The following is an 18,291-nucleotide window of genomic DNA, read 5'->3' as shown; positions in this document are numbered from 1 at the left end:
TACGGTGGAGATTCAGCAGCTTTACCATGTGCATGTCTCTGCCACACGCCGGAGATGCTCTTTTTCTGTGAATTGTGGCTTCGTAGAGTAAATGCTTTTGCAGCCTAGCTTGTCAGGGTTCATGCTCTGACAATTCAAGGGAAGTGGCGGCCTTGTGTCAAGCTGCCATTCACAGGAAGTGATGTATTTTCAGTGTGGTGAACCGGGTGGGGGTACAAAATGTAGCTCAGCACAATTTCCCATTGAGATCACAGGTTTCCTGTGGTTTTCATCAGCGTGCCTCTTCTCCTGCAGAGAGAGAACGAGAGAGAGCGAGGAGCTCTGAAAAGAAAAAAAATAAAATAAAATAAACCCGCTGCTCGCTTGCGCACTTCTCGGCACGCAGATGGTCGAGGAAAGGCGCTTCTCCCGACGTCCACACCAGCTGTGGAGATCCGTGGTGTGCGCTGCTGCTGAATGGGAGCGATGCTCATTGTCCCCACGGCCAGAGCTGCAGTGGGAAGACGGCGCTCTAATAGGCCGACAAGTAGCTCTTCGCCGACACCCTCCCGGCGTTTACATTTTCTCGCGCGTCGTGTGTCAGAATGAGGACACGTCAGAGGGGCCCACGCGCCGCCGAGCTCGCTCTGTCGTGTTTGCGGTGATTGCGTTAAGCCTCGCCGCACCTGAAGCCATGCAGGTGCTCTGTTGGTGCGCAGCTTGTTTGCGTGCTGCGTGCTCAGGCCGCCTCTCCCTCCGTGTGTGATGGAGGATTGAGGGATTAGTGTGGCCGTGGTGCGACTCGCAGCACCTGACCGTGGCACTGAACTCAGAGGCTTTAGGGAGGAAGTTATTACACGCCTGGCACATCATCGATGCTCTAAAGAAATTGATTTATTAAACAAAACACCTAAAAGTGCGATTTTCTACGTTTTCTGAAAGGTTTGGTGCATTTGTTCTTACCCTCCTCCATCACTCTGTTGAATCTCAATAAGATAAACGGTTATATTTAGAGGTCACCTGATTATATGGTATAAATACCTGGATCCCCACTTAACTATTAGCTACAAGACCTCAAAGGTTTGTTAAATATGGGTGCATTCACACCAGTCCTGTTTGGTCCCTTTTAATCAAACTCCAGTTCATTTGCTTAGAAAATGCGGTTCGTTTGGGGAGATGTGAATGCAAACCTGAACTCTGATGTGGACCAAAAAAAAAAAAACAAACTCTGGTTCACCTAAAACCCTACCTCTGGTTAAGTTGAAGTGAACTCTGGGGCAGGTCATATGTGAACGCCTAGCGGACGGGAGACCACTCAAAAAGCAGGAAGTGAACACTAGCGCAAGGCATTCTGGGTAAATAAAACCTAAACAACCAGCAACTCTAGCACTAGCGTGAGAAATGGCTTGTGGTCTTTTACCAACAACAAGACAAATGCTGATTGTTTACATTTCATGAAGCAGGGAAGTTGCTCAGTGTCTTCTTCAGAGGTTTTGTCGTTTCCTTCTGTGGTTCTTGGTGCAGCGCCTCCACAGGCGAGGGAAGGAACGGGTTCTCCAAAGGGTTTGGTTTGTTTGACAGGTGCAGTGTGACAGCGAACCGCGCCAGCTGAAAATGTAACAGATTTAGGGCAAATCAGCACCTTGAACTCATGGACAGCTGGACAGGGAGTAACAATCGGTCTGTGTTTAGCTCAGAGTGCTTTCTTTTCCAAGTTAAAGGAAGTTTGAAGCAGAACATCAAAGTCAATATCTTCTGCTGCTATCTTTCCTCAGGTGAATGCAGATATGATGTCAAGGAAAAAGCTTGAGTCATCACTTCAGGTCACCTTCTGCTGCTCTGTTGTCCTGCTGTGATGCTCGCTTTCCCTCCGGGGTTGCTTTTAGCAGCGAACAGGGGTCTGTGTCACCACTATTTGAATGTGGAAAAATACAAAAAATAATCAGTTGCGCATAATTATGTTGCACAAGACTGGAATTGTGATTATTTGATGCATTTCTCCATTAAGTTTTTTCATTTATAGCATCAGGGGAACCAAATAAGCACATACCAAAAGGAATGTTTTAAAATCAGCGGATTTTTTTTTTTTTTTCATAATTATTGTAATCCAAATTAGAGTCCAGGGTGTACCGCGCCTCTCGCCCGGAACATTGGCTGGAGATCTGCACCATGCACCTCCCGACTCCTTTAGGGACAAGGGTGTTAGAAAATGGATGGATGGATGCAAAGTCATTGTTGCAATGCTCATTATTTATACTGGTCTTTGACATTTTTAAGGGATTTTTGCCACCAGTTCTGTTTTTTTCCCCTTTCTTTAAGCTCAATACGTTTCTCTCGGTCAGACCTGGTCCCCTTACAGTCCTTAACTGAAAAAAGTCAAAGCAAAAGTCAGCAGTCAGTGGTGTAAATGCAGTTGCTGATGAAACAGCTCTTGCTTTCATATTTGAAGAGCCTTTAAAGCAACTCAGAGATCCAAAGTGATGTGCAAAGGACTTGATTCAAACTTTTTCCTTAGACTCACCTTGATCGTCCAATCGTTGCTATAGACCTGTTTCATGTCGTTTTGTAAGTAAAATGATTTATAATCAGGACAAAAACAAAAGTTATGTCATGATAATGGAATATTTTTCACTCTATTTTGAGGTGAGTAAATTTGCAGCATCAACGTGTTTCAGAATAGCTCACCTTGCTTGTTCCTCTAAAAGGCTTTCTGTGTCTGAAAATCTAGATGCGTTTAAATGCACTATGTAAACAACATAATCTATACCAAAGTGGTTGTTCAAGGTTTGTCTCACTTTGTTTTAAAGGGATTCTAAAAAAAAAAAAAAAAACTCTGGTGTTTGCATCATAGTCACTTTGTGAGTTTAAAATCAAAAGATTTTTTTTTATCTATGTTTTCATCAATAAGTTAGCCAGAGATCAAAACCACCATATTTTCCCTTGGTATACTCTGATTGATATCCTGAAGGCCATATGCTGAAAAATATTTCCCCCTCTACTCATTAAATGCATCAAAACTTAGAATTTCTTCCACTTTTTATATCTAGAAACTCATCAACCAAGAGCATTAGTCATTTTAGTGTGCAACAGGAAAGTCCTGAAACAAAGCATGAAAACATTAGAATTGGCTTAAAACATTTTTATGGGAAAAAATGTCTCATATTGTCTTGTTAAATAATAATAATAAAAAAAAAACAGGCTCCAGTTAATAGAAGATAACTGCAGCATTTTAGGTCGTGTCAGCTTCAGTCCTGGTGAATGTGACCCAAAAGAGTTGCAGCTTTTCAGCTCTATCCCGGATGCTGACATGAAGCCAATCAAAACATATGCAGAGGGAAAAGAGCGTGTGACACGAGGAGGGAAAAAGTAACCACTGTGTCTGCTTTGCAAGACTTATTATATCTGTGGTATCATAGCAACAGATGGATTGCTTGAGCAAATATTCCCCTAATTCTGTATTTGCTTTGTTTTTAAACATGCTCGTGTGTGGAGGCAGACGGTAGAAAAAGACGAGCTATCTGCCCCGCTAAATGGCAGATTTTCTTTTTCTTTTTTAGGACAGGTGGGGGTTAAAAGTGTTTGTCGTGCGTTTGGCCACGCGGCGGGTGGTTGACCACAGCCATGGACTTTCCCGAGTCTCAGTAAATATTCACAATATGCTGTTTGTGTACTCTGGCCCGTCTGCCACTGAGTGCCCGCTCTCCGCTCACTGATGATGTGTCAATATTGTCTGAGCTCGTATATGGCTGAACTGACATGCCCCCCACCCCCTCCTCTCTCTATCTCTCTTTTTTTTGTCTGTGTCCTGCAGCGGTGCGTTTTCTGAGGTGGTGATGGCTCGCGAGAAAGCCACAGGAAAGATGGTGGCCATCAAGTGCATCCCCAAGAAGGCGCTCAAGGGGAAGGAGACGAGCATCGAGAACGAGATCGCCGTGCTTAGGAAGTACGTCCCGCCGAGTGACCGAGCTGTTTTCTGGGGTAGAGCTCTAGGAAAGGGTCGCCCACCTTGTTTTATCCTCGGGCCAAGCTGTGGTTCTCTTACTCTCTTTTCTCTGGCCGCTTATTTAGTCTCTGTTTATTTAGCCGTCACTGACGAGCTTAAGTGGCTGCCCTGTCTAGTCCCAGCTATCGATACACACACACACACACACACACACATGCCCACGCACACACACACGTACACACACACACCTGCCCAGGTGGCTTTGATAAGGCTGCACTGACACCAGGTGACACATCCTCCTCCAGGGGCTGATATATCAATACTCAGAGCAGCTCAGTTATCAGTCATTTTTAAAGTGAGCATTGCATTGCTTGGCTGTAGTTGCTTGGTTACAGCTGCATTTTCCTCTCTCTCTCTCTCTCTCTCTCTCTCTCTCTCTCTCTCTCTCTCTCTCTCTCTCTCTCTCTGTCTTCCTCTTGGTTTGTGATCTGTTTTCTTTCTACCACTCTTTATACTCTCTTCTCATCTCTGACAGTCCTCAAACTGCAGCCTCATTTTCATTCCAGACTTGAAAAGGAGAGAAGTTGTGAAGGTTGTTTGGTCCTTTGAGGCTTTCACCTCCTCCTCCTCCAACTCTGCCTCACTCTTTTTAAACGCTCACCCTTTTTGAAGACCTTTTGTCAACTTTATTTTACGCTGCCTGTAGCTTCTTCTCGCCCGCCCGGCCACATGCATTCAGTGCTTTTATTTTCCGTTTATCCTGAGGTTTTATAGTTTAACATGTAGGCAATCATTCCCCTTGGGGGTTTGCACAAATTTTTGCCATGGTTTCATGTGGTAGACCAACACAAAGTCGTGCATAAGCGTGAAGTGGAAGGAAATGATTCATTTCTTTCAAAAGATGCCGTATATTTCAGTTTAGCTCCCTTTATTTTTACACCTTGAAAAACATCCAGCGTGACTTCCTTTGGATTTCACATAGGCTGCGGTGCATCAGTTTATTTTGTTTGTTTGTTTTTTGTTTTGCCCAAATGGGACCGATATCCGACTATTTTTCTGCATTCTGAACGGCCCAATTGGGATCTTTTCCCAAATTTGAGTTGAGCCTCTTTCATATGTAAAGCAGTACAAAATCGATTGTTTTCAAGGCGCCCACAATCTGAACGATCATGTTGCATTTAATCCGCGTTTTACATCATTAAGGTGAGACACGCATCATAGGTTTGCACCAGAAGAAGCCAAATTGGACGCAAACAAAGTGTGATTAAAAAAGAAAAATCATGATTATGAAATTATAAAAGATGTAGCATCATGCACTTCTGGCTCTGACTGCACATCCAACCAGATTTCTCTACAGAAGTTGCAGTCAGTGCGCCACAACATGCAATTTCTATTAGATGTTCTTTCTTTTTATTAGCTTCCTTTATCTTGAATAAACTTTAAAACAGACAGTGGTGTCCACCATGTGACATACGTCACTAAGCAGTGCGTTATGTGACGTCAGTGTTCTTATTCTGTCCATGCCGGTCGCATTGGGGTCGTAAACCCAGAGCGAAAGCGAGTGTTTTATTTTTTTATCACAGACAAAGAAGCTAGCCAAAAAACAAAAAAAATTATGGAAAAACTGTTACTTTTGAGATTAGCATTAGCATTGTTTTCCAGGAGGAAAACAGCTCCAAACATGCACCAAGAATTGCAATAGAAGGGTTTAAATTGAATGGTCCAGTGCTAGAATGGTCCAGTCAAAGTTCACACCAAAGACCTAATCGAAAAGTCTTGAACGTTGCTGTCTATTGACGACTCCATTGACTCTGACTGAGCAAGAGGTATTTTGCACATAAGAATACGGCATTTCAGTCCGTAAGTGTGCGAAGCTGCAGAAGGCAGACGTTACTCCTGAAGGTCTTAGAGTCTAATTGAAGCAGAACGTGGTTTTATAAGGTCTATTTCTGGCACATACTGAATTAAATTACACTACAAGTTTCTACTTTATTTTACCCTACTTGAAATAAAAATGTAAATGAATGTATCATTTTCATCCTGCTTCACTTTACACACAACTGCATGTTGGTATTTCACATAATGAAACACGTTACACATTGTGGTCGTGGTGTGACAAAATGCAGATAAGTTCAGCCCTTTTTGCAACGCACCATATTTGACAAGCGCACGTTTCTTCTAACAAAGAAGCGTAACAGAAAGAAAAGACAGATCTGCTTTCTGTCGGCCGGGTGTCATTTTAAGAGACGGCTGAAGGCGGTTTCAGCTGTTGCTAAGCGAATTTTCTCTTCTCCCCCCTCCAGGATAAAACATGAGAATATTGTGGCTCTGGAGGACATCTACGAAAGCTCCAATCACCTGTACCTCATAATGCAGCTGTAAGTACATCAGCCCACCATGCTGTTAGTTTAGGTCAGCTCTCGGCCTCCCATTTGGCCCGTCATTTCGATAATGTGCTGCATGCTGAGCCTGAGTGAGCGTCTGCGGTGCCCTTGAGGCATCTTTGCTTAAGTGAATGCAGCAATGTGTAAAAAAAAGAGTAAGTTGTTACTTCAGCTATGCTTCTTAATAAAGAAGTAGGGTCTCTTAGTTGGATTCAGGTGACGATTTTGATGCTACTGTCTTTTCTGAGTAAGTGTGAAACCGAATCAGGAGTCATTCTGTCTTAATATCTGAACAAACTGCAGTTATTTTACAGCCAAGGCAACAAATGTTGATGGAAAACTTAATGCGCGCTTGTCGTTGACAGAAACTTGGAGATGCTCAGTTCAAGAAAATCTCCATAAAACTGAAACTTATCTTCACATTTCATCTTTTCATAGATTACACATGTAAGATGCTGTAGCTAATGTAAGTTTAAGCTTCAGGAATCGCTGGTTAGTTGAAGCATAATTCAGTCGGTCTCTCACATAGATGTGAAGCAGTTCTCTCAACTTCTTTAAAACATTGCTTCAGCTCCTTGAGGTTAGTTCATTTAAGTTCCCATCACGCCCTTGAGGTCAAGGTCTGAACTTTGACTGGGCCATTACATCATAGTAGTTCTCGTTTTCTTTCTTTTTTTGTTCTGTTGTCGATGGGCTGCTGGTGTTGACATCAATGTCCTGTTGAAGATACAGTTTTGGCAAAGCGTTAGCTGTCTGACAGATAACCTTATATTTTATTCTATAACATTTTCACATACAGATGGTGACTTAATGACAGGGAATTACTCACAACTTGACTCTGAAAAATAAGCCCAAATCTTCCCCCCAGCCCCCTGCGCCGCTGTGGTCGACATCTGCCGTGAGGCGTTTGTGCAAATGGGCTCAGTTTGAGTTTGGAATATTTCCAGTTTGGTCTGATCCATCCAACAGACATGGTTCATCCAGGTGGATTCAGCTCTAACTTCGGAAAGCTCACGCTTAGCAAGTTGTGCTGCCGTTTGCCTTTTTTTCTGGCAACTCTTCTAAATAAACCATACTAGTTAAGCTGTTAGCCATAGCTTGACCTTTGACATTTAACATGCTAACTGAGGCCTGAGATTAACCTTTTGGGTATTTTGGCATTTCTCTAAGCATTCTAGGATCTGATCTGGTGGGACCTCTTAGGACATTTGGCAAAAGTATTAAATATTACTAAATTATGATTCACCTGTAACTTTTAGCTTGAAAGTGCAAACTTCACTCAGGTTTTATTAACAAAACTTTGGGTTTTCTCTCATTTTGATAGGGCTTAGAAAGAGTAGTGGAGACATTGTGTTATGATAAAGAAATATTGATATTGTTATTGCTATTAAATATTGTCCTGAAACTGTGCAGCCCAAGTAAGGATCTGAAAGTTAAATTCATGTTTTTATTTCTTTGCAAAATGGTAACTAATCAAGTTTCATTTTTGTGTTAAATTTTAAATCGCAAATTATTTAGTTCAGGTTACTGTAATATTACATTATTAGTCACTTTTACGGCACAGGTTTTACCAAATATATTGTAAACTTTAACTCATAACCCTGAGGTGAATGAAACTCTTACCATTAGTTTCTTTCACTGTGTAAAATGCACATCTTCATGATTTTAAAACCCCTTCTCCCACATTTTATTTTACAGCATTTGTGACTAAACCATCTGTATTTAACCAATGACTCGCTGCCCTTCCTTTGTCTCTGAAAGCTGCTTGCTGTTGCCTTTCCCTCATTCTGAAATAAACACTGATTGCCAGTCATCTGTGAAAGCAGAGACGTACTCACACTTGGTGCTACACTTAATGAGTCACTTGTTATGCCTTTGCCTCGTCTAATTGCAGATTGAAGGAGCTCAGAATGGCTGCCTCATCAAGCCCAAACGCTGCAGAGACGCATAATGTTATTGTGTATTATAATGTTAGTGTGTCGATACTATTGGGAACGTTTATATGAATAATATAATTGGGTAATCATTTTTGTCCTTTCAAAAAACACTTAACATAGTTTGCAGTTGTACCTGTTTTGTTTTTTTTCTCTCTCTGTTTGACGTTGCGTCAATCATCCCGCTAGCGGGCTTGAATTTTGGCCCATTCCTCCTGTCAGAACTAATGTAGCTCTATGTTGGCTTCTGTAAAATGTTGAGTTTGATTTACTTTGGTAACTAATTTAGCAGCATGATTGGAGTCATTGTTCCTTTAATGAACAAATTTGTGCCCAAACTTTAATTTTCAGTTTGATATCTTGAGACATTGCTTCAGTGTTTCCACATAAAGTTATTTCTTTACGGTTTTGTCCGTTTTGTAAACTCCAGCAGTCTCTCCTGCACCATGCTACTCACACATGATGCGGCCGCCACCGTACTTCCCATTCGGGATGCTGCTCCTCCTGTTTCCTCCAAATGTAATGATGGTCATTGTGGTCACACAATTTAGCTTTAGCTTCACCAGAACACAGGACTAATCCCCAACAATTAAGGTCTATCTTCCTGAGTGCATTTGAAAACTACAAGCTAATTTTTTAAGTTGCATTTGGAGCTCGGCTTCTTCCTCTCTTTCAGTTCATGTTGCTACGTGGATCATTTAATGATTATTTTGCCCGTTTCTGTCAGCGTCTTTACAAGGCCCTCTGCTTCTGGAAGTATTTTTGAGTTGTCACCTTAAAATATATTCACAGATGTGCCTCTAATCGTTTCCACCTTGTGAGTTACTCAAAGGCTTTACCAAGCTTGGCATCATCGTCTTGGCTTTCCCAAATTCTTGGAAGTAAGAAACAACAATAAACAAAACACCAAACAAAACTTTTTCATTATTCTGATATTTAGCTAATAGAAATAATTTTGGTAATCCTAACTGACCTAACCATGACAGTTTTGGTTTCATTTAATGTCAGACAGTGAGGGGGAAAATGGTCTGGAGGTGGGTTACGTCCTGGACAATTCATCCCTGGTACTGTTGTCACATGAGGCAGCATCAAAAACAAACCTCAGCTCATCTATGACCAATAAAAATAATTATAATCAGTAAAAAGACAACCTAGTTTAAATATCACAATCTGTCTGTGCATACCAAGAAAACTGTCTAAAAAAGATTTCTGAGTAGAATTTCCACTCTAGATAGCAGTAAGGAGCAGAATGTCTTCAGCTTTTAAAGTGCCTCTAAAACACAGTATTACAGTATTTTATTATTAACGACAATAAAAGAGTTAGATCTGATCTTCATTCCCTACATCTGGCTGGCCAGATAACACGAGTTAGAAACCCCAAAGGATATTAATGGGACAGGTGTCCAGCAAGCTTATGACGTCCATAATCCTTTATGGAAATGAGAGATGAAAAAAAAAACAAACATCATGCAAAACATTGCTGCTATGATTTTACCTGAACGTTGCTCAACGACTCTAATAATCGCTATCAAAATAAGAGAATCTGCATATATTTTGTTGCTACTTTTAGCTTCAAAGAGGATAGAAAATTAAAAATGTGAACACTAAGGAGTTTTGAACTTAGTACAGGAATACTGAGTCAAATGAACTTCACTCAAATTCAATAATCACCTGCCTGCTAACCTCAGTCAGTCAGTTGCAGTGTTACAGAAGACTAAAAAGATGTTTTCAAAACAAACGTCTGAAAATGGGATGAAATATAAATTACAGTGGTGGTCTCTGTACAAATATGTATTTATGTTTAATGTATCTTCATGATGAATATGTTGATTTTTCAATTAGGTGGATTGATGGTACAAATGTCCAATTTGAATACATTTTAAAAACAAGAAATTGATCCACCTGTTTGAATTCATTGTACGTTTTCTCAACTTCAACTGTGATCAAGCTTATTCATATAGACTAAAACATATAAATACTCCACCACATACATTTAAACTTTTAGCAGGTGGTGTTGCCATCAACAAGGTTTTATCCCCCTGGAACATTTGACCACTTTTCATTGCAGAAAGTGTGCGGTTGATTCAAACCAGCAGGTTTCCTGAGACATATTCAGCTTTTATTAATTATGGTGAAGCCAGAAATATTCAACAAGCGTAATGCCAGATTTCTTTATCTATCACAAAACCAGCTTTGTTGTTTCTGTTGTCATATTGGGCCTGTTTTAGAGGTCCGGTTAGCTCAGGTGAAAGAACATCGGTCACGATGTTTAGCAATAAATCGGAAACACTGACGCCTATTATCAGTCCCTCCAGGATGTTGCAGTGTTGTTGTTTTTTTTTTTTTGTGATTGTTGCGGCCTAAAATTAGTGATTTGCTGGCAGCTTTTCCGAAAAGTTAAGATTTACTTTTGCCATAATATTGTTTCACAAAAGGTTGAAATTCCTGCACATTCTAAGCTTCATTTTTCTTTCCCTTTTTCTCATCAAGTTGTAATCACTCCTTACCTGACCTCTGGCCTAATGTCTCCTCTCTCTCTCTTTGCTCTCCCTCTCGTGATAATAAAGATTTCTTTTAAATATGTGGACAACAACAGTGAGCACAACCTTCGTACAGAAACAAAGGAAAATCAGGTTTATTCCTGGCATTAACTAGCAAGCAAGGGATGTAAAATATTGAACATCAACATTAGTATTCTGGTTTACAAGCTTAATGTGATATACTAGCATGGATTGACTCAATGGTTGCCAAAGTGTGGGGCGCGACCCCTAGAGGGGGCGCAGTGCCATTGCAGGAGGGGGGGGGGGGGGGGCGGAAAGAGGTATGGATGAATAAAAAAAAAACAAAAACAGTAAAGATGGTTTGTAGTGTATTTTGTTGCAACCTGAAGTGTAAAATAAACTTCAGTGGAGTTTGAAAACAAAATATGTGTATAGGTTTATGTCTGGTTGAATGATGTGTGCGCCCAGTTGATTTTGTTTTTTCTTTTGGGGGGGATTTTATTGTACTCTTTGGGAACCACTGGATTAACTAATCATTTAAAGCCCACTAGATTTTTTTAATGCTATTTGTTCTTTTTTTTCTGTGTCATTTCTTGTGTTGCTTTTTGCGCCAACAGGGTTTCTGGTGGCGAGCTGTTTGACCGGATCGTAGAAAAGGGCTTCTACACTGAGATGGATGCCAGTCGGCTAATTCGTCAGGTTCTGGACGCCGTCAATTATCTTCACTCCATGGGCATAGTGCACAGGGACCTGAAGGTACGGCAGTATTTCACATTTGGTGTGTAGGCGTGTTTTTTTTTTGCCTGAGAGGGGGAGTCCCTGGCATTGAAACCTGCGTGGGTTTCTGTCACACGTTGCGGTGATCACCCATAGAGATTAAATGTCAGGGGATTTTCCTTCTCGGTAAACCGTAGGAACTGTAGGCTCTTTAAACGACAAATCCATCCGACTTCTTAGCCTGGATGGTTTGAGACGAGGGAGACTGACCCAGTGGCTGCTTCCTGTTTGTGTTTTCAGCCCGAGAACCTGCTCTACTTTAGTCCTCACGACGATTCAAAGATCATGATCAGTGACTTTGGCCTGTCCAAGATGGAGGGCACAGGTGGCGTCATGGCCACAGCCTGCGGGACGCCTGGATATGTTGGTAAGGTTGCCCTCCCAGCTGTGGCTTTGGGAAAAAGTGCAAGCTGCTCTTTGCAAATACTCATACCTCATTTTATGTTTACTAGACTGCAGCTATAAACCTCAGTTTATTTCATTTGGAGTTTTTGTGATAGACCAAATTTATTTACAAATGAGAAAAGTGAAAAGTTTAGTATGCAAATGTAGTTGACCCCCATTTTCCTTAAACATTCTTAAATAAAATCCAGATTAACCAGTTTCATTCAGAAACTCAAGCATTTTTCTCCTGCTACTAGATTCCTCTGCACAGATGAAAGTATTTCTGATCAGTAAAACATTTAATTGTTTCAGCTCCTGAGGTTCTGGCGCAGAAGCCGTACAGTAAAGCAGTGGACTGCTGGTCCATTGGGGTCATCGCTTATATTCTGTGAGTACTTGTCGTTATCTAACAGTTGAAATTTGAACCATTTTTTTAGTTTGCTTTATGAATGAACATGGGCTCAGAACAGAAACCAGCAGGGAGCTTAAACATCGTTCACACTTTGATACTCTAAAAGTATCAAAGTGTGACTCCGCATGAAAACCATGTAAAATAAAAATGACAATTCAAGAATCAGAAAACGTCCTAATCTCGATTGCAGCTTTGTGACGTCTTCAAGATCACAAACATTCAGCCAGGATTGTCACTGACAGAGATTGTTGCTGAACCTTAAGTTAATTATTGAAATGCATCCAGATTCCAGGTTGAAGCTCATTCATAAGTAACCTACCTATGCGGTGGGCAGCCAGAGGGATCCCTACAGCTCCAGTAACACGGAGGTTTTCAGTAGAGAGTGTTGCACAAAGGTTGCCAGTCTAATTAAGCGAAAGAGTTTCACTGATTAGCAAGCAAAAAAATCTAATCCATTGATTAAGCGATAAGAGTTTGAAGTTTTTCTTTTTTCCACATCTGTTTGTAGAAAATACCCAGTTTTATTTTCAGATGAAAAACCTAAATGCCTATTTTTTTCTATATGAGAAGGGTTAAAACTGGATCCCTGTTGTCCTGGTTTCTTTTTTTATGTTCTTGAAAATCCCTCAGAGCCGTCTTCTGTTGCATTACATAGGGAAAGAAAAATCCATCTGCTAGTAAATCTAGATTAGCTCGCGTTCTCACTAAAACCAGGAAGATAGAGCACATAACACCAGTTTTAAAGTCCCTCCACTGGCTCCCTGTAGCTCAAAGAATAGACTTTAAAATACTGTTGTTAGTTTATAAATCACTGAACGGCTTAGCACCACAATACATTAAAGATCTGCTGTTGTTGTATCAACCCTCCAGACCTCTCAGGTCTTCTGGTTCTGGTTCTGCTCTGCATCCCCAGAACCAGAACCAAACGAGGAGAAGCAGCTTTCAGCATCTATGCACCACGAATTTGGAACAAACTTCCAGAAAACTGTAAAACAGCTGAAACACTGAGTGCCTTTAAATCTCGACTAAAAACCCACCTGTTTAGAATTGCTTTTGAAATGTAATAAATTACAAATTTATTGATGGAACTTGACTTTATGCTGTGTTTTGATTGTTGGTTCTATGTTGGATTGTGTTTCTGTTTGTAATGATGTAAAGCACTTTGAAATGCCTTGCTGCTGAAATGTGCTATACAAATAAAATCTGATTGATTGATTGATTGATTAGGTCACTGTATATCCTTTTAGATTCGGGTTGAAGACTCTAACATCAGCAGCATAACAACCTTCACACCCACCGTTGTGTAATCTTTTGAACTTGATCTTGCTGCCAGGCTTTGCGGCTACCCTCCGTTCTACGACGAGAACGATTCGAAGCTTTTCGAGCAGATTCTGAAGGCAGATTATGAGTTTGACGCACCGTATTGGGACGACATCTCCGACTCTGGTAAGCTGAAGTTTGTGTGTGTTGTGTGTGTGTGTGTGTGTGTGTGTGTGTGTGTGTGTGTGTGTGTGTGTGTTCTCCCACTGCGTTTGAAATAAAGGGTAAATCAAGACCCCCAGAGATTGTGCCGTTACATAACTCTGCCGGAGCTAACAACCTTGTGTTTAAAGCCGCATAACAAGGCAAAAAGTAAAGTAATGAGGGGACACAGTTCAGCAGCTGCCATGGCAACTTAATGCTGCAATATGTCTGTATCCCACGTTTGGTGTCAAAACATAAAAAGCAAGCTATTTTAAAGTGGACACGAATCAGTAGCTGCATTTGGCTTAGCTTAGGGGGCACCAGCCTTACGGTTTGTCCACTTTCAGCGTTTTTAGACGTGTATGCTGCCTGCGTCTGGAAAGCACGCGTCAATATCCCACGGCCACAAACGTGGGACTCCTGTTTTGCCTAAAATAGCGTCATATTTAAATCTTCTTCTGGCTTAGGGGAAAACAAAGAGCCACAGCCAGAAAAGTGACAGCAGATCTTCCGAGTGGAGTCAGAAATTTCATAAACAAAGTGTAGATCATTGACTTTCACAGCCGCGTGTCAAAGAGGAATAACTTCTTTGCACAACCCTTTTATCTTTTAGTTGTGTAATGGAGCACACTGCCAAGACTGCAGGTTATTGCTAGCTAGCACCAGCTAAAATTGGAATTGAGATGTCATTACAGTGTTTCTTTTGTTTCTTTTACATTTTTTTACCTGCCAAATTGGCCAGGATTAGAACTACACGTGTTAGAAACAAACATTTTAAATGCTTCCTATTTAAAATGTTTGTGGTTTTTTTCTTTAGACCTCCCTTTCAAATTCTTGTCCAAATATTTTCTCAGACTTCAGAAGATGAATGACGTCTGAGGTATATTTAATTTACTTTTATATTTAATTAGAATTTTACCTAATTTCCAGTTAGCTTGGTTCTGACCTCCATTTTGTTCAGTTGAGTCGTAACAAAGAAGAGGTCATGACCCCTAATCAAACCAATACAGCTAAACGGATACAGTTCACAGTCATGTGATAGGATATCACTTTATGTCCTTGGTGTCAAACAAATTGATTCTTTGTTGATACAAAATGACCAGAAAAAGTTAGGAAAGATGCAATCAGCCTTGCTGTCGGGTCAAACAGATTAACTGTTATTCCTCTGAGCTAAGCTTGTTATTGTACCACTTTTTCATCAAATTACACAAAATCTTGTTCTGTCAAAGTTTTTTTTTGACAGAGGTTTTGTCTTTACTAAATTTGGATTTGCTACCAATGCTTCCTGTTTGCCAGATTTAGTCCTTTTATTTCAAATGATATTTTTTTGTTGTTGTAAAAAACAGTCTGGAGATTTTAGTCATCATAGTTAGTCACCAAATCCTGAAATTACATCAATTGTGAAAATGTGGCTGGTGATGCAGACAAAGCAAAAAAAAGGTCTAATACTCAGATGGGCACACACACGTGAACTTTATTCAAAGGATTCAGGAAATCATCATTCACCTGCAGACATTATGAGAGGGGAAAAAAAGTAGACAAATGTAGTTTCCTGCAAACTTTATCTTAACCACAGACTTGTTTTAAACGTCAGCATTTTGTGAATTGGGCTTTTGTCACACATTGAAATCATTTATGTGATGCAAATTTTATCTGTGCAGAACTTCCTGCATCCTCTTCAGATCCATCTGATCCTGGGAGTGAAGGAGTCATATTAACCATTTCCTGTAGTGACTCAGAGTTGGAGCCGTTCTCTGGCTGGAATCAGCTCAATGGATTGAGATTAAGAATATGAGGAAACAAAATCTGCAACATGTTCACGACTGACCTTAAAACTGTTTTTTGTGCATATTAGACATCATTCACAGACATTTATATCTAAAGCTCTGGTTAGTTTTAGTGTTTTCAGTCAATTATAAGTTTTTTAAAAAAACATACTTATAAACCTTACTAACACACTCAGCAGATATCATGTCTTTCTTTATTAAAACAAAGAAAAATAGAGATGCACCAGTAAGGCTTTTGCAAGCAAATGCATATTTTTAGTTCTCATTTGTTTAATATACAAGATAATGTATAAATGTATTTTTTCAAAATTAGAGCACATTCAAATCACGAGTGTAAAGTGTAGCTATAAGAAATTGCGTTGCAGGTTCCTAAATAGAGGTTGTAGATTTCAGATGATGATGCATGAATGCACAGTTTCTTACTTTCTTCTAACTTTTAACTAAACTCAGATCAAGGCGTGTCAAAGAACATACTGTATGTTGATCCATTGATCCATTTAAAAAATAAAGTGGGCGTTTAATGTTTCAAGGCATTTAATTAACAGGAGGGAAAAAAATAATTTGCTTAGTTAAAACCAATCAAGAGAAACTGGCTTGTTTCATTCATCATAAAACCCTTCTGTTTTTTTTTTTTTTACCAATCTTCTTTGTTCTTGTCAGTAACTGTGAATTGTGATGCTTAATGTGAGACATCAGACCAAAACATAAAACCTCGAGTGCCAGAAAGTGAGGAACATGTCCTCAGCTGGATGTGCACTTGACTTTTCCTCTTCTCCTCTTCACAGCCAAAGACTTCATCAGCTGCCTAATGGAGAAGGACCCTGAGAAGAGATTCACATGCGACGAGGCTCTTGAGCACCCCTGGTGAGGAACCACACACACACTCACACACCCCCGCACACGCACACACCTCGTTTCATAGCGGTGTGACGCAGATTGCCAGGCTTACGCATGTGTCATGGAGAGCTTGTCCTCCCACCGTCATCTGTCAGCACGGCTCCAAGCAGCAGGCCCACCTCTGCCGGGCAGCGCCAGCATCTCGGGGAAAAATCTTCTGAATAAATCCCCGCCAATTAGTGGCTTGTATCCTCAAGGATCCTTGAAGTCTTAATGAACAACTGGGATGTATTCCCAGGTCTGAGTCAGTCCTAGCGAGGCCGAGACGGCGTGGGCTGACGTATCCCCGCCGAGGGGGCCGGCAGATCTGTTAGGGAGCAATGGGAATATTTGCGGGTCGTGGGCAGGTGGTCGTTCTGATGCGACCGGCGGGAACAGATGCCGTAATGGAGAGAAACGGCTTTCGTTGACAGGGTTTCATAAAGAGATGTGATGATGATGAATGTGAGAGGGAATCCTGCAGAAACGGCAGCCCATCACTCAAAAAGTGCTGCAGCTGAATGGAAATAAATGCAGAGATTGAATATGAAAACAGCATGGGGATCATTCTGCTGGCAGGATGGGGTGTGCATGCTGGTGTGGTGTGTGTGGGCGGGTGTGTGTGAATGTTTCCACTGATTGTGTGTGTGTATTTTCTTTTCTTTCTCTACAGGATTGCTGGAGACACTGCTCTGTGCAAGAACATACACGAATCTGTCAGTCGACAAATGCGCAAAAACTTTGCCAAAAGCAAGTGGAGGGTATGTGAAACTTTACATCTTATTTACCAAAGAAAAAAAACAAACAAACAAAAAAAAAACCCGCAATGTTTTTGTTTCTTTTTGCTGGGAAAAAAAAAAAAAAAGCAGAGTAATTTCTGTTTTGCACCTTCTCCGCTTAGCAAGCGTTCAACGCGACAGCTGTTATCCGCCACATGAGGCGTCTGCAGCTCGGCACCAGCTTCGGAAGCAGCATCCAAAGCGCCAAGCCTGCGCCGAGTCCTCAGAGCCGAGCGCCGGCCAAGAGCCAGTCTGTGGACTGCGCCCCGCTGTCCCTGAAGGACTGTAAGTGACTCTGCGGATGCCAGCTGCGATCAAAACAGACGTGTTTAACTTCCAGCTTGGAGTTTAGTCAAACTTTCATTCTGCTGCCCGCTCCGTTCAGATGATCAACGCTTCTGCTACCTTTGGGTTTAATATATAATCTCTTAAAACAAAAAAAAAAGAAGAAGAAGCGTTTTTGCAGCGCTGCTGATATGAGACATACAATATTTTCCAAAAGTATTTATATCCCTTAAACCTTTTACACATCGCAACAAACAAACCTAAAAGTATTTTGATAGGATTTTGTGGGCTAGATGAACACAAAGTGGCTCATACATTGTGAAGTTGGGTTTCCACTTCACAAAATCTTAGCAATAAAAAATTGGAAAAGCGCGGTGCACCTACTTTACTCTGATGCGCCTGAATTAAATCCAGTATGACCAAAGGAAAATATTATGTCACTGTCTCTGATTTAATGTCAGTGTGAGTAAAGCTGTTCACACAAGGTCTGCTAAAGTGAGAAACAGGATTGCGTTGCAAAAAGACAAAATCTTATCAAGTGTTTTTGATCTAGTTTCTAGTGCAAATATCTTGGTACACTTGGAATAAGAAAACTAACTTACAAATAACCTTTTGGCAGGAAATCCGAGCTTGTTGTAAATCAATCATTCTTTCATATTGATGAAAAAATTCTAGTTCCATTCGTCAATATTAGGGAACTATTGACTTGAAGTAAGCTCCAACATCTTGCTGAAAAGTTCGAAATACATCATGGAACTAAACTAGCCAGCAATTCATCATTACATA

General features: G+C 40.8%; 1 protein-coding gene across 1 annotated transcript in view; it reads left to right on the top strand.

Moving 5' to 3' along the window:
• LOC102229393 (calcium/calmodulin-dependent protein kinase type 1D-like) overlaps positions 1 to 18,291 on the top strand; it is a 34,858-nt gene that overhangs the window by 14,773 nt on the left and 1,794 nt on the right. Inside the window, exons 2-10 of the mRNA XM_005796293.3 lie at positions 3,791 to 3,922; positions 6,226 to 6,300; positions 11,359 to 11,497; positions 11,759 to 11,885; positions 12,215 to 12,290; positions 13,648 to 13,760; positions 16,351 to 16,429; positions 17,115 to 17,202; positions 17,343 to 17,505. Coding sequence (XP_005796350.1) covers positions 3,791 to 3,922; positions 6,226 to 6,300; positions 11,359 to 11,497; positions 11,759 to 11,885; positions 12,215 to 12,290; positions 13,648 to 13,760; positions 16,351 to 16,429; positions 17,115 to 17,202; positions 17,343 to 17,505 — 992 coding nt within the window. The remainder of the gene's footprint in view (positions 1 to 3,790; positions 3,923 to 6,225; positions 6,301 to 11,358; positions 11,498 to 11,758; positions 11,886 to 12,214; positions 12,291 to 13,647; positions 13,761 to 16,350; positions 16,430 to 17,114; positions 17,203 to 17,342; positions 17,506 to 18,291) is intronic.

The sequence above is a fragment of the Xiphophorus maculatus genome, chromosome 2, assembly GCF_002775205.1.
Source record: "Xiphophorus maculatus strain JP 163 A chromosome 2, X_maculatus-5.0-male, whole genome shotgun sequence".
NCBI lineage: Eukaryota > Metazoa > Chordata > Actinopteri > Cyprinodontiformes > Poeciliidae > Xiphophorus > Xiphophorus maculatus.
Note: the sequence above shows the minus strand (reverse complement) of the source record. Positions and strands in the feature narration are given on the sequence as shown.